The 14,456-nt window shown below is 38.2% G+C and overlaps 1 protein-coding gene across 10 annotated transcripts in view; it reads right to left on the bottom strand.

The window, feature by feature from the left end:
• Positions 1 to 647: 647 nt before the first annotated feature.
• Positions 648 to 14,456, bottom strand: part of trip12 (thyroid hormone receptor interactor 12) — a 150,400-nt gene continuing 136,591 nt past the window's right edge. For 9 of the 10 annotated variants that reach the window (XM_041213852.1, XM_041213844.1, XM_041213870.1 and 6 more), the window contains 6 exons: positions 13,537 to 13,701; positions 11,940 to 12,104; positions 10,058 to 10,171; positions 6,417 to 6,511; positions 4,314 to 4,417; positions 648 to 3,218 (listed from right to left, as the gene is read on the bottom strand). In XM_041213852.1, the coding sequence (XP_041069786.1) occupies positions 3,022 to 3,218; positions 4,314 to 4,417; positions 6,417 to 6,511; positions 10,058 to 10,171; positions 11,940 to 12,104; positions 13,537 to 13,701 (840 nt within the window). In that variant the 3' untranslated portion in view covers positions 648 to 3,021. The remainder of the gene's footprint in view (positions 3,219 to 4,313; positions 4,418 to 6,416; positions 6,512 to 10,057; positions 10,172 to 11,939; positions 12,105 to 13,536; positions 13,702 to 14,456) is intronic. The other variant, XM_041213878.1, reaches the window with a different exon arrangement.

Raw genomic sequence — 14,456 nt, forward strand, 5'->3', positions numbered from 1 at the left:
TCCATTCATTGTCATGGATTGTATTAACTGAACGAAGAACACTAAGATTTTCCCTCCAGCTATCCACTTTTTGAGAATGAGCAGTTTGTAGATTCTCCCCTCATTTTCAATTAACCTTGCAAAGCACTCAAAGGGAAATTGTATCAATTCCTAATTCATGATTGACAGAAACAAGTCTGAGGTAGAAAAAACAAAGAATCGGATAATGGTGGTGTGAAAAGAAACAGGATGAAAGCACTGCAGTGACTGAATGGCCTTTCCCCATTCCTATATTCTCATCTTGGGCACATCTATGATCTAATATAGCTAAATTTTAATTAATTTGGAAAAAACGTTATGCCCAGACCAGTATCTTTAACTGCAGGTGGAAGATAGCTGATAAGTAACTTGCATTTCCCAGCAGCTCTTTTTGCAATATAATAGTTAAATGTGAACTTTGTACACAAAAAAGTGTATCTGGATGGCTAGGAAGCCCTACTTTCAATTGACATTTGGCAGGCCATTCAGTAAACTCGACACTAAAAGAATGGAGGGAGTATTTTCATAGTCCACATGGTGGAATCGGCACACACTCAGTCTTGCTTTCAACTGCAAAACTTCTCTCCTTTTCATATGTGAATTAATAATGTGCTCAGGTTTACAACATACTAGTTCAATTTTTTTAATGTTTCATAAAGTAACACGCAATGAACCAAAATAGGCAGGCAAAACAGGCAAATTATAGGGATGAAGCAACAAATTATATAAGTGGCTGAAGTCAGCAGCATGTTTCAATACTTTTGCAAGCACAAAACAGTGATTTTTACAAAATGGATGACAACTGCAACAAGTGTATTAAAAGGGTTCCTTGGTTAAATAGTACAAGTTTAAGCCCATTTGAACTTAGAGTTTATTACAACTATATCTAATTAAGTCTAAATGCTGAAGGTTAATGAGATAAAGTGTGATGGGCTATCATTTCAAAGTACTAAAAGTTTTGATTTAAAAAAAAATTATTGCTCTTCCTCCCACTGCCCGAGAACAATTTGTGCAAATCTACAAGTAGTATCCAGGAGAGCCATTCCCTCAGGTATTCAAATAAGACCACTGGCATTGAACTGGATGGGGATCAGGAACTTTTAATCCAGAGTCTTTTATTCCACTAGTAGTTAAGAACAGGCTGCAGACTGACAGCCATTACATCATAGATTCCCTGCATGAGACACCAGATATAGCAGGTCTCACTGAGCCTATGAATATATCTGCACAAGTGAAATGTTTGCTCAGAGAATAGGAGCACTTAAATCCACTTTTTGTTTCTAGGGTAGGGATTGAATATCTTAAAATTAGTCTAATTTTATTCACTTTTCCCATGTATGATTCCCTTAAAACATCCATAAACTTTTGGAACAAGTTGAACCATAATTTCTAAGAATCAAGCTAAACTGACTAAGCATTACAGCCAACACGAGTATGAAGGCCAGTAAGTGATAATTAAACTATAGTACTTTAATGTTTAGCCATTTACCCAATTTAACTCCTTTTCCATGTTAGATAAAGTCCTCACAGCTAGACCCCTAAAATATCCACTGTTCACACCATAGAAGGATATACCTTTTTTAAAAACATTTGATGTCTTTTAATATCAAGAGGGCCACTGAATGCAACAGTGCTCCAAGCATTACAACCATATTGAATATTTCCACCTTTATTTACTCAAACTCCAACACAACTTCAGTTAAAAAGACACTTTGGCACTATCCCTGAATCAGAAAAGTTTGGTTGCTGAATACAAAATAATTATACAAAAAGTGAGTCAAACATTTTATTTATTTATGTTCAGGTAAAAACATTAACCTGATGAAGTAGTTATTGCAGATTTCAGAAATCAGCACATGAACAGTTGGACAGAGCAGTGTTTACAGGTGCACTATCCTTATCAAACCAAGAGAGCTCAACTATTACTTTGTTCAAAGCTAGCAGTGCAAAAACAATTAAGTGAACTACAACAAGGTAAATTAAACAAGATAAAGCAACTGTCCCACTGTAACAGCAAGTGGAACTTTTCTCAAAGTTTTACACCAACTGGAAATGCTACCTGTCCCTTGAATAACAGACTAACCAGCCCGATATTGGTTTAAACTACAGAATTTAAAAAAGGAAAAAAGGAAAAGGGATTTCTCAGTATTATTAATTGTTGTCTGAAATCATTCCGTAAACAAATCTAGTGAGAGATTAAAGGCTTCTGCCAACAGTCCTATTATTTTGCAAAACTACTGGCAAATACTAGAATTTGAATATTGGAAACAGGAATAAATTTTAGACTATGATACAATTGTTGGGCCAATGGAGGTTAAGAAATGCTTAAAATCTTCAAGCCCTTGGCTTAACCCTTCGTTGAATCATGGGATTAAGAAACATCACAAAAAAGCAGAACCCTATGTTACATCACACAAGTGCAGATGGGTTAAACATAAATGGACAAACTAGATGGAGGAGAGGGTGAAGATAAACAAGAGAAAAATGCAAATGACACTAACCAGAGCTTAAATTATTTTATGCAAGGTTTAAGTCTGTCATTTCTGTATGTTTGTACATATTAATCTTTGGAAACAAAAAAAACACCAGAAATATAGGCTTCAGATGGATATACACACCAATATCAAACTGCACAGTGACATTTTATTGTTCCGTCATCCTGGAAGAAAAGCATCCCTTTCTTTCGATTTTGAATACCACACAGCAAAAAGCAATTTAAAAACTGCACCCAAATAATTGTTAAATTAACAAGAACTTCTTTAAGAATTTATTTTTGTTTAAATCTTGCATTAACTTTGGGGTCTTTTTTCAATTTCTCAGTCCGTAGGGGCTATTTTAATAAATATACCATCCAAGTCTTTTTGTTGAAGATTTGCAGCATACCAAGCCATTTCTACAACAAGTACGCTGTACACATTGCCTTGATGCAGTGATACACTTAGAAAATAAATCATGATTCTGTCATTTGTTGTAACAGGCAGCTTGAGGATTCAGATGCTGTGATCAGGAGAGATGGAACGACTGCTGCCCTTCTCTAGCAGCTATTAAAAGTTTTTCACGCATTATGTCGATACTGGAGTAATCTGGCAACTTGAGATAATTAACACAGGTCATTACGGAGGGTAAGAAATCATCAGGGTTTTCCGTGGACTCAAAAGTCTTGCGGACAATGGTAAGTGGAGGGTTTAAACTCCGAAACCCTGTAAAAATAAAGGGCTTGCATAAGTTTCATTACAGTATGTATAAACCAAACTTTGCCAATCTTTTCAACAGTACAAATCTATACTTAAGCCTTATACTTTAAAGCTGTGCTTAAAAATGGATATGGGCTCCCTGATTATTTATACATGCATTATCCAACAGGGATTACACCTTCAGGCCATTACTTTCAAGTGTTTTGCACGATGTATATATCTTGGTCGGCTTCTCTTCCTCATCTTCTAGCACTTGGGTGAATGCCAGCAGAAAGATCAAGTTAGAAGACAAGGCAGACAAAGTTTGAAGACACGCCAAGTCATAAAGAGAGCAGAGGTGGGAAGAAAGAGGGTGACTTTTATACATGGAGACAAGAGAGAGAATGGTCAAGACCATGCCTACATTGGACAACTAATGATAGAGGCATCAGCCTTGGCTCAGTAGCCCTATTGCAGAGTCAGATGATTGAGGGTTCAAGCCCAAATCTGGAGATCAAAACATAATCCACGCTGACACTTTAATACCTTACCAAGGAGTGCTGCACTTGGACTTGCTGAGAAAAAATTGGCTAATATGTTTCCCTACAATGACTAAACCTCAAAAGTACTTCATTAACTACAAAATGCTTTAGAGTGCCCTGAGGTTGTGAAAGCCCAAGTGCTTTATTTCCTTCTTTTCAACATTTGTAGACAATCCACATATGATTAGATTATATAACAAAGCTGGAAAGACGACACCTGTGATCTGTAGGTAAAGAACTTGTTGCGCAACGCCAAAATGCCTTCTCCTATCAACTGCCAGAACAAAACAGTACCTAGTTAACTATTACATTTAATTCAAGTAGCTGCTCTGCGGTTTGGGAGCACCATTCCAGCCTGTTGGCCCGAGTTCAAATCCTCTTCAAGAGATAGAAGATGCAAGGCTGTGATCTATACATTAAGGCTCTATTCATCTAAGTAGGAAGAATCTAGTATACTGATGTGCAAAGATCTTAATTTCATAGTTTGCAATCATCATAGCTGAACATGTTACTTTATAGTTCAGAATGTTTCTTCAAAACAAAAGCCCCAACGGGACAGAGGTGGCAACATTAGGCTTACCTCCAACAGGTAGTCGGGGACTTCCAGTAACAAACTGAAGAAATAGTCTTTGTTGCTCACCATCAAAACTACTGAGTATTTCAAATAGAAATTTCACCGCACGACTGTGGAAAAAAGAGACACTTAAATTGAAGTATTCACTGTAGAGCTCTGTCCCTCCAGAGACAATAATCTCCACAAATCAGAATGTTTTTAAGTGCAACCATAAAAGCATTTATATTATTTCAGCATCCAGGTTCATCAAGCTTTTTGTTCCCAAGAGTTGAAGAGTTACTTAGTGCTTCAGCTGTCGTACAGGATACACCATACTTTACTATCCACATCTAGGAAGAATAAGCCAGTTATGCCAATTCGAATATTAAATTCTATTACTACTTTTCTCACCAAGGTAGATGGCAATCTGTTTTTATGCTGCAAGATCATATAAACATTCTAAAAGCTTTCAATTGCCGAGATGTCTTGAAATTTCAATGTTTTATTGCTCTGTGATGGCACGAGCTTCACTGACTGCTTTAAGTAGCATACAAAAAGATAGGCACTATAGACCAATTAGCTTAATACTGTTGTCAGAAAGATAATGGAATCCTTAATTAAAGATGTAATAGAAAAACAAAGGAACTGAAAATATAATTAGCAGAAATTTCAAAAGGGAAGGTTATATTTTACCAACCTTATGAATTCTTTGTGAAGTAATCACAGAAAGGGTGATAAGGATAATACAGTAGGCATAATATATTTGGATTTCCAAAAAGCTTACTGCGTAGTAGATTCAAAACTAAAGTTAAGTATGTGGAATCAGGGGACAGGTTGCAGAATCGATATCTAGCTGGCTACAAAAGCAGAAAACAAAGAGCAGGGATTAAAGGTTAAAATTACTTGTACTTACAAATGGTGGGAAGTGGTATTCTAAAAGGATTGGTGCTAGGACTACTGCTGTTCATTATTTACATAACTTACTTAAACTCGGGATTCAAAAGTCCAATTTCAAAATTTACGACATCAAATTGGCGACTGAATTAATATAAAGGAAGGCCATGAAAAAATGCAGGAAGACTAGTTGCACAATGGGCATGTAACTGGCAGATGAACTTCAATATAGATAATTGCAAGGCAATATATTTTGGTAGTAAGAATAAGGGGGTCACAAACGCATTGGAAAATAACTGTCTAAATGGGGTAGAGGAACATTAAAGAGGACAGAAGCGCACTGCAGAAGCTGTAAAAAAAAAAATCACTGGAATGATACCAGGCCTGAGCGTTCATACCCATCAGAAAAAATTGCATAGGCTGGAGCTCTTTTTTCTAAAAAAAATAGATGAGGATAATTTGATAGGAATCTGAGATTATCAAGGGGTTTGGTAAAGTAAACATAGAGGTGGTGAGAACAGAATTATGGGCCATAAAGATAGTTGCTAATAAATCCAACAGGGAATTCAGGAGATAAAAAGAACTGCGGATGCTGAAAATCCAAAACAAAAACAAAATTACCTGGAAAAACTCAGCAGGTCTGGCAACTCTTTTCTTCTCCGCCGATGCTGCCAGACCTGCTGAGTTTTTCCAGGTAATTCTGTTTTTTGTTAGGGAATTCAGGAGAAACTTCATCACCCAATGGAATTTACTATCACAGGAAGTAGTTGAAACAAATCGTATTGATGAATTCAAAGGAAAGCTAAAGATAGAAAGGAATAGAAGAATATGTTAATGCAGTTATATAAAGTGGAGAGGGATGAGGCTCATGTGGAGCATAAACACCAGCACAGATGGGTTGGGCTGACTGGCTTGTTCCTGTGCTATAACTTGCTCACAACAGAACAGGCTTTCATTTCAGTCCCAACACTACTTTACATGTTCATGGTTTTCATTAAACATAAGGGTAGAAGTTTAGGAGGTGATCCCTGATCAGCTACTGTAACTTTGACAGAATCCCACAGAGAAATGCCCTAAATGGCTTTCTGCTGTTTCTCTGAGCTTTCTTTTGTTCTTACAAACTGTGGCAGATAATGGGGATAAGATCTCCAGAAATTCAAACAACGTTTATTTATGTAGCACTTTGAATGCAATAAAATATCCCAAGGGATGTAATCCCAGGTGAAACACTTGTACCTGTCATGATTATATCCGTGATCTGGCCTGCAACATTCCATTAAAGTCTTCACATCCCATGCCTCCGACTTGGAGCCACAGAGTAGCTGATCCAACTACAGGTCAAATAAGGAGAATGTCACATAGTGCAACTAAGTATGAACTTCACGTTAAGGTCAATTTTAAGTGCTTTATTAAACTGGAGATTTTGATTTCTGCTTAGGAAGGTCACACAAAGCATTTATACATCACCAGGCGCCTAACACTGGTTAAGCAAGTACTGTGTACACCTTTGTTTGGGGGGTGGGTGGGCGGGCGCAGGGGGTGTCAACTACAGGAAAGGCATTAAAATCAAACAGTACACCAGATTTGCCAGGATGTGCCAGGGCAGGAAATCATAATTACAGAGATGCAGTACAAGATACTGTGAATATTTCAACAGGGGACTAAAAGATTTAATATAGGTTTTCAAAATTATGAACATTTTTTGGTAAGAGCGAATGTACAGAACTTCTAGAGCTGAATCAGTAACAAGGGGTCAATTTGTGTCAGTGAAAAAAAAAGATTCACTCAAATTTATTTCAGAAGTGTTAATGTGTAATGTTTTGTCACTGGGTGGGGGGGGGGGGGTGGCGGTAGAGGCACAAGTCACAATGTGTTCAAAGGAAAATTGTATAAATATCTGAAATGGATAACAGGGGAACATGGAGAGTGAGCAGGGTGGCAGGATTAGGTCTGGGTTGCTTTAGCATACAGCCAACACGAGTTCAGTAGCCTCCTGCTATGCTGTAAATCTCCACTGTTTTATGGCAACAATCACAAACACAGCTTGAGTTTAGTGACTTATCAACAGTTCTGATCTTGCAAGTCAGAATGGCACAAAGGCAGCAAGTAAATTTTACTCATGATCATGGCTTACTTATTGGTAAGCAATAAAGTCATGTTTCAGAGCTCAATTTTTTTCCCCCTACATAAATGCTTTTGAGTTGAGTTTGTGCTGCTGTGTTAAAACATGTTAATCCCTACAAGTGTTTTTTTTTTAAAAACAGGTCACGACTCCATGAATTTCAAGTTGATACAATATGAAGCAGTTAGGTGCCCAATAAATGTTTATACATTATGACAAGGATGAACCTATTTATGTGAACAATGTCCATCTGCTTCCTTAGTCAGAATAGACACAAGAAGAAAAAAAACATTTGGGGCAGTCAAGTTTTAAATGAGTAAGGGATAGGCCAGGAGCCTAAAGTTAGATGATAAAATGCAGGTCAGTTTCTGACAGTTGTTTTAAAGGAAAGGTGATGCCATAAACAAGCCAGGCTGCAAAAGGTTCTGCATTGGATTGTCAGTCTTGTTTATATTCTCAAGCTATTTGACAAACATTGGACGAATGATTTTTTTTTTTATATAACTAATAGCTGGGAGCACGCCCAACTAATGCACCACATAGAATTGCATGACCTCTGCTCCAGTCCCTTTCAGGTGGACTTACCACCTTGTGAGACAGCCTTGCATCAACTAATGCAAAGTGCAGCTACAGGGAGTTACAAATACAATCTTGGAAAGACTTTACTACCTTGTGGAGGCAAGTTTCAGCAAAAATTTGCATCAATGATATTTTAGCCAGTACAACCTTGCTTGATGAGATAATTGGAGACTGAATCATATATCAAGCCTTTTGACAGATAAGATACAAGCCTCATTTTTGGGATTATATCCAGTCAACTTATCCAGAAGTTTTCAGAATCGGCAAGAGCATCTAGATCAATGCTCAAAGAGGGCAATAATTTTTTTTTTATTCATTCAGAGGATGTGGGCTTTGCTGGCTAGGTCAGCATTTATTACCCATCCGTCGTTGCTCCTGAGAAGGTGGTGGTGAGCTGCGGTCCTTGTAGTGTAGGTACACCCACAGTGCTGTTAGGGAGTTCCAGGATTTTGACCCAACGACAGTGGAACGGCAATATTTCCAAGTCAGGATGGTGAGTGGCTTGGAGAGGAACTTCCAGGTGGTGGTGCTCCCTTCTACCTGCTGCCCTTGTCTTTCTAGGTGGTAGTGGTCATGGGTTTGGAAGGTGCTGTCTAAGAAGCCTTGATGAATTTTTGTAATGCATCTTGTAAATGGTACATGCTGCTTCTACTGTGCATTGGTGGTGGAGGGAGTGAAGGTTTGTGCCTGCGGTGCCAATCAAGCAGGCTGCCTTGTCCTGGATGGTGGCAAGCTTCTTGAGTGCTGCAGGAGCTGCACTCATCCAGGCAAGTGGGAAGTATTCCATCACACTCCTGACTTGTGCCTTGTAATACGGCAGACAGACTTTGGGGAGTCAGGAGGTGAGTTATTCACCGTAGTATTCCTAGCCTCTGACCTGCTCTTGTGGCCATGGTATTTATATGGCTAGTCCAGTTCAGTTTCCAGTCAATAGTAACCCCCAGGATGTTTGATGGTGGGGGATTCAGTGATGGTAGTGTCATTGAACGTTAAGGGGCAATGGTGAGATTCTCACTTGTTGGAGATGGTCATTGCCTGGCACTTGTGTGGTGCGAATGTTACTTGCCACTTGTCAGCCCAAGCCTGAATATTATCCAAGTCTTGCTGCATTTGGACATGGACTGCTTCAGTACCTGAGGAGTTGCGAATGGTGCTGAACATTGTGCAATCATGTGCAATTATCTGCGAACATCCTCACTTCTGACCTTATGATGGAAGGAAGGTCACTGTTGAAGCAGCTGAAGATGGTTGGGCCTAGGACACTACCCATTTCCGTCCTCTGTTCCTGTCAGCAGGTACCTTGCATATGCTGTGACACCAATTTGTGAAATTGACAAACTTTGATGAGGAACATTAGCTGAAAGTTGTTATTACAGTAATGACTTGCACTCTACTGGAGAGTTAGAAAGGAGGACCAAAATACTAGAGTTGCTGTAGAAGATGATTTTAGGAGTGCTCCCAAGACAGCTTTGATTATGATTTTAATTCTGTAATCAGAATGTCCAAGGCATACTTTCATGGAACAGTAAAATGCCTAATCTTCCAAGATTATTTGGGCAATGAACAGACCCATCTTGCATGGTATCAAAATCAAATTAGAGAATTGTCGTTGTGGATGACACCCACAATAATAATCACTTATCTCCAATGCTTAATTTTGACAAGTGAAGTTTACTTTCTCAATTTCATTCAGTACACAGTTGTGCTCTTATGTATGCAATAGGGTGCGTTTAGGAACAATTTCATTTATGTGCCTTCCTGGGTCAGGAAATTACATCACAGTAACTTGAAAAATACTAACCTCTATTTCCAAGCAAATGATTTAAAATTCCACTATTTATCGAAGGGATTTGCTGGATAGCATTACAGACACCAACTGAAATATTTTATATTTAAAAACTGTGGCTACCAACTTAGCTTGGCTTTAATTTGAGCAATTGGGGAGGAAATATTTTTGAAGCACAATAGATTTTGATGGTACACTGTAAAACAAATACCCATTAACAATTACTGCTATTTCAGAACGGCATCACGTCAAAATGAAATTTACCATTTAAGGAAACCAACCTCAAAGGGAACTGCTAACTATTCATGATGGAAAATTGCATCCATTTTTAAAATCGTTCCCAGTGAGGTGGCCTTTGACTAGGTCAATATATCTCCATGAAAAACTAACCTCCTCAGGGTAAAAATACTGCAAGTGATGGAGTGGAAAAACTGACTCAAAGCCATCTCGAAAGGATTCAAACTGCTTGGAAACACCTTCATTCAAGGTCCAGTATACTACCAGCTGCAGAAAGAAACATATCGCCAATTATACCAAATTATAACAGTTATTAAGTGCTTTTAACAGGAATATCCTAAAATGCTCGAGAGATGTAATCAGGTGAAAGTTGATCCAAAGGAGACATCAAGAAGGGAATCAAAACCTTGGTCAGAAAAGTAGGTTATAAAATGTCTTAAGGGAGGAGAGGGACATGGAAAGGCATAGAAGTTTAGAAGGCAATTCCAGATGTAAGAATGGATGGCAGTCAATGGTGGAGTGCAGATTGGGAGGGACAAATAGTCAGAATTGGAGGAACAGTGATTGCCAGGAGACACTGCAAGTCAGCAAGGACTGATGGATAAGCAGAATTTGCTGTGGGATAAAATATGGGGAAGAGAGTTTTGGATGAGTTGAGTTCACTGAGGGTAGGAGGCCACTCACTAGTGCAGTGAATCAAGTCTGGAGGCTGCAAAGGCATAGTTGAGAGTTTCAAAAAGAGGAGCTGAGGATGTGAGGGGTAGAAACTGGTAGTCTTTCCAATGGAGGCCACATGGGTTAAATAGGATGCAGAGACAGTTCAGTGTGAGACAGTGGTAAGGGAAGTTGACGGAATCAATTTTGAGGTTAGAGTTTGTGATGAGGGGCTAAAGATGATGACTTCACTAGCCACAATGAAACAAACACTCCAACACAGGCACTGGAAGATGGAGAGCCTTTGAGAAAAAAGTAGAGCTGGGTGTAATTAACACACATGTAGAGGTTGAACCCTTGTCTGCTGAGGAGCAGCACATAGATGAGGATGGGGAGTGGTAACGATGCTGGAAATACTATCTACAATTGGAACAAGGATTGGTCATTTAAGAAATAGAGGGGACTAACATTGGCAAGATACTATTATGAAAAAGTTATTTTTCCTTTGACTCGAAGAGGGCAAGGAGTCCAAGTTGGGGATCAGATTTTCTGGAATGGAAGGACTAAGTAACCTGCAGGTAATGAAAATTATATTAAATTATTGGACACAACACAAAAGTGTTAAAAGTTTATTTTAAACAGAAATGATCCTCAAGGATTGGAAAGTGATAAACCATCTTTTTTGTGTATCTGGATACCACAGACCAATTTACCAATTATAAAGGAAAATGCTCAAAATGATTAATACTTCAGCATACTGCATATGTGCAAATAATGGCAAGCAGGCAGATGACAACCCATTAATGTAAATGGACTGAAAGCAAAAGTAACACTGGCAGCCAAGCTAAGCAGTTCCTATTGGGTGCAGTTGGGTACAATCACCAACTGTGGCTGCAGACATTGCTCTCATGAAAATCTATGATAAGAATTGCCAAATAAGCTTTTAAGCCAATGGATATGTAAGAATTGACATATGCATTTAATTGTGACTATCCCATACATAAGCAACTCACTGGGGAAACTACTGGGCAAATTAAATATTGCTGCTGAATCTGCCTTGCAGTATAAATGCAGTCAATTTTTTTTTTGGACCACAGGAACTAAGCCATTGAAAGTGGTTGGGTATTAAAATGAGATCCACAAGGCCCCCTGAGTAAAATAAACGTGGGATTTTATATACATAATGATCTGAAAAATAGTTGCATAATTTGAGGTATACAGTATTCTATAATTCAGAGTTCCAATTTAAAAACTGTTGGGATGATTTGCAACTTAACTGGAAATGATTCACTCCACTGCATTCTTATACTTGAATTATGCAGGCACTGGGGCCAAGTTCTTTTGCTGTTTACCTTATGCAGATGAAAATTGTAATACATACCCTGAGATACTCTTCCAAATTGTGTATGGTGACAACCGTGTCCTTGCCTCCTTTTTTCAGTTCAACACTGGCATACCCGGGTAATGTGAAGTCCAGTCCAAGATCTTCCACAGAGCAGCCATTCATATTGAGGCTTTCCAGAGCCTGTTGAAGACATTCTTTGCTCTATCAAGAGATTCACATCAACAACATTAAATCTAATCTTTTGTCAGGTATCCTAAATACCTGCCCTTGGTAACTTGGTAGTTTTAACTTTCCATGACACGTACATGGAATGTTCAAAGAAAAAGGCACTGGGTACAAAATTTCTTATACGAGACTGATGTCAAACGAGATGGCCACCCTCCAAACTCCCGACCCACCTCCCTTCACAGCCAATGGAATGCATTGGTTTGGTAGTATCTCCTTTGGACATGTTTTGTTACTCCAGCAACCCAAGTTAAAGAATTAAAAAGCAGGTTCATGACCTTTGTTGATGCGCACTTATCAGTATTCAGAAAGTGAGACCATGTTAAAAGTTAAGCAAGTCTCCAAGTGCAATGGAGTTGAGGGTAATTTGTTGTAACACAAATCTGGAAATCCAAAACTGGACTGACTTATCTCCAAGATGGAGGTTGATTGGAGTTTGTTGAATTGGGACATGCCAAGAAACACAGGCTGCTTCTCAAATTTCCACGCAACAGAAAATTACACAGGAAATTTGCAGACAGACCATAAATAAATGAGAAAACTTTGATAAATAAAAATTCCTCATCAGGAGCCCTAAAATGTATACAAGAATTTTAACTTGAAACAGCAATGACCAAAAAATTGTAAAACTGAAAAATGTACTGTACAATTGGCCCAGTAGATGGTCACAGAACGTATGGGGAGGTTTTGTTTGACTTGATCCGTGAACCTCTCAAACGCGGAAGTGTCCGCTACTTTGAACGAACAGATACAACAGGACTATTGCTGACAGGAAAACTGAAGAGATGGTTTATAAAAAGGAGTCAAATATATCAAGGCTAGATCATCTGTAAAATGGTAATGCTATATCAAGATTTTTTTTCTTTACAAAATAAGGACGTATCCCCAAGAAAATACCCATTCTCAAGCAATTGCTAACAAGGAAAACTTAAATTCCTATTGCCAATGACTCAATCATTGACGAGTGCGAAAAGCCTCTGACCAAAAAGTAAAGCAGCCCTAGAACTGGTAATGGGTTAAGAGATTATGCAAATAAATTACAAGATGGTGGAAAAAGTAAAATTTGTTATTGTAATAGTGGACCACGTATTACGGGTGCATGTTACAGGGATTTAAAAAACATTCGCAAATCAGTGTGTGCTCAGCCTTTTATCGTCTCCCACCAGACAAACCCCTTCCCCAAACCCAATTTTTAATTCTCTTCTAGGTACTTCCATCTAGCTGTGCTAACCCATAATATTTAGTTTAAATTTCTATGTGTACCAAATAAATCAAGCATTGAAACTGCTCTTTGTTTTCATAACAGTATTCTTTTGCTCAGATTGCCACAAACACACTTGTTCAAAATAGTGGCAGAAATTTGAGGGTCAAGGATGCAGGAGGCCAAATCAGTAACTTCCATTCTTACCTGCGATCTGTCTTGCTCCAATTTCTTCTTTTGTTTTATGATGTCCTCAAGATGACAAATTGATTTTGCTACTACTGGATCAATGTTGAAAAGGTCATGGGAGCAGAGGGAAATTTCTTGCCGTAGCATCCATTTGTAAAACGATAGGCTAAGAGGCAAATCCAACTATTCAAAACAAGTGGGGCAAAAAAAGTTACTTCTACACAATAATTAGACCGTTCACAAATTCAATGTTAATATGCAAATGACTATTTCCTCATTCTTGTCAGTTTGCATTACAATTTCAGTAAAATAGGACATCACTCATCAGTGATACACATTACCGTAATGTACACCACAAAATCAAATACTGTTCTAAGTCTCAAGACAGGGCAGAATAGAAAATAGATATGCATTAACTAAAGTGATTCAATAAGAATGTGGGTATGTACAGCTATCTTGAATTTCCAGTTTATCATGTATATGTAATTCATTATATACAGATTTAATTGCATTTATTTAGTTCGAGATCAAATTTTCTGCTCATTGCAAAGCAGCTGGTGTAAAGGCAACTTGTGGTTCAGTACGAAGGAGAAGATTTTTGTTTTTACATGAAAGGACAGTGACTGCAAAGTCACCTCTGAGAATCTATTACATTCAAAATCTATGGTCTTGCACTTGCTGTCAACTTTTTCAGTTACAAATTCCTATGTCCCCATTTCGAATAGAGACTGGTAACATAATCTGGTCATTCTATAATTATACACTGTCTCTAGTGTGGCATATTGCAACACTACCACTGGCAGAAACAGCAATCACAGTACAATAAGTTCACACAATTGCGGGCAGAATATTTTATTTGAATTGAATTTTATAACATAAATACAAGAATAGGGACAGAATGCAAAACAACAATGTGGATTTATTTACATCTGTGCAAC

Source organism: Carcharodon carcharias, chromosome 2, assembly GCF_017639515.1.
Source record: "Carcharodon carcharias isolate sCarCar2 chromosome 2, sCarCar2.pri, whole genome shotgun sequence".
NCBI lineage: Eukaryota > Metazoa > Chordata > Chondrichthyes > Lamniformes > Lamnidae > Carcharodon > Carcharodon carcharias.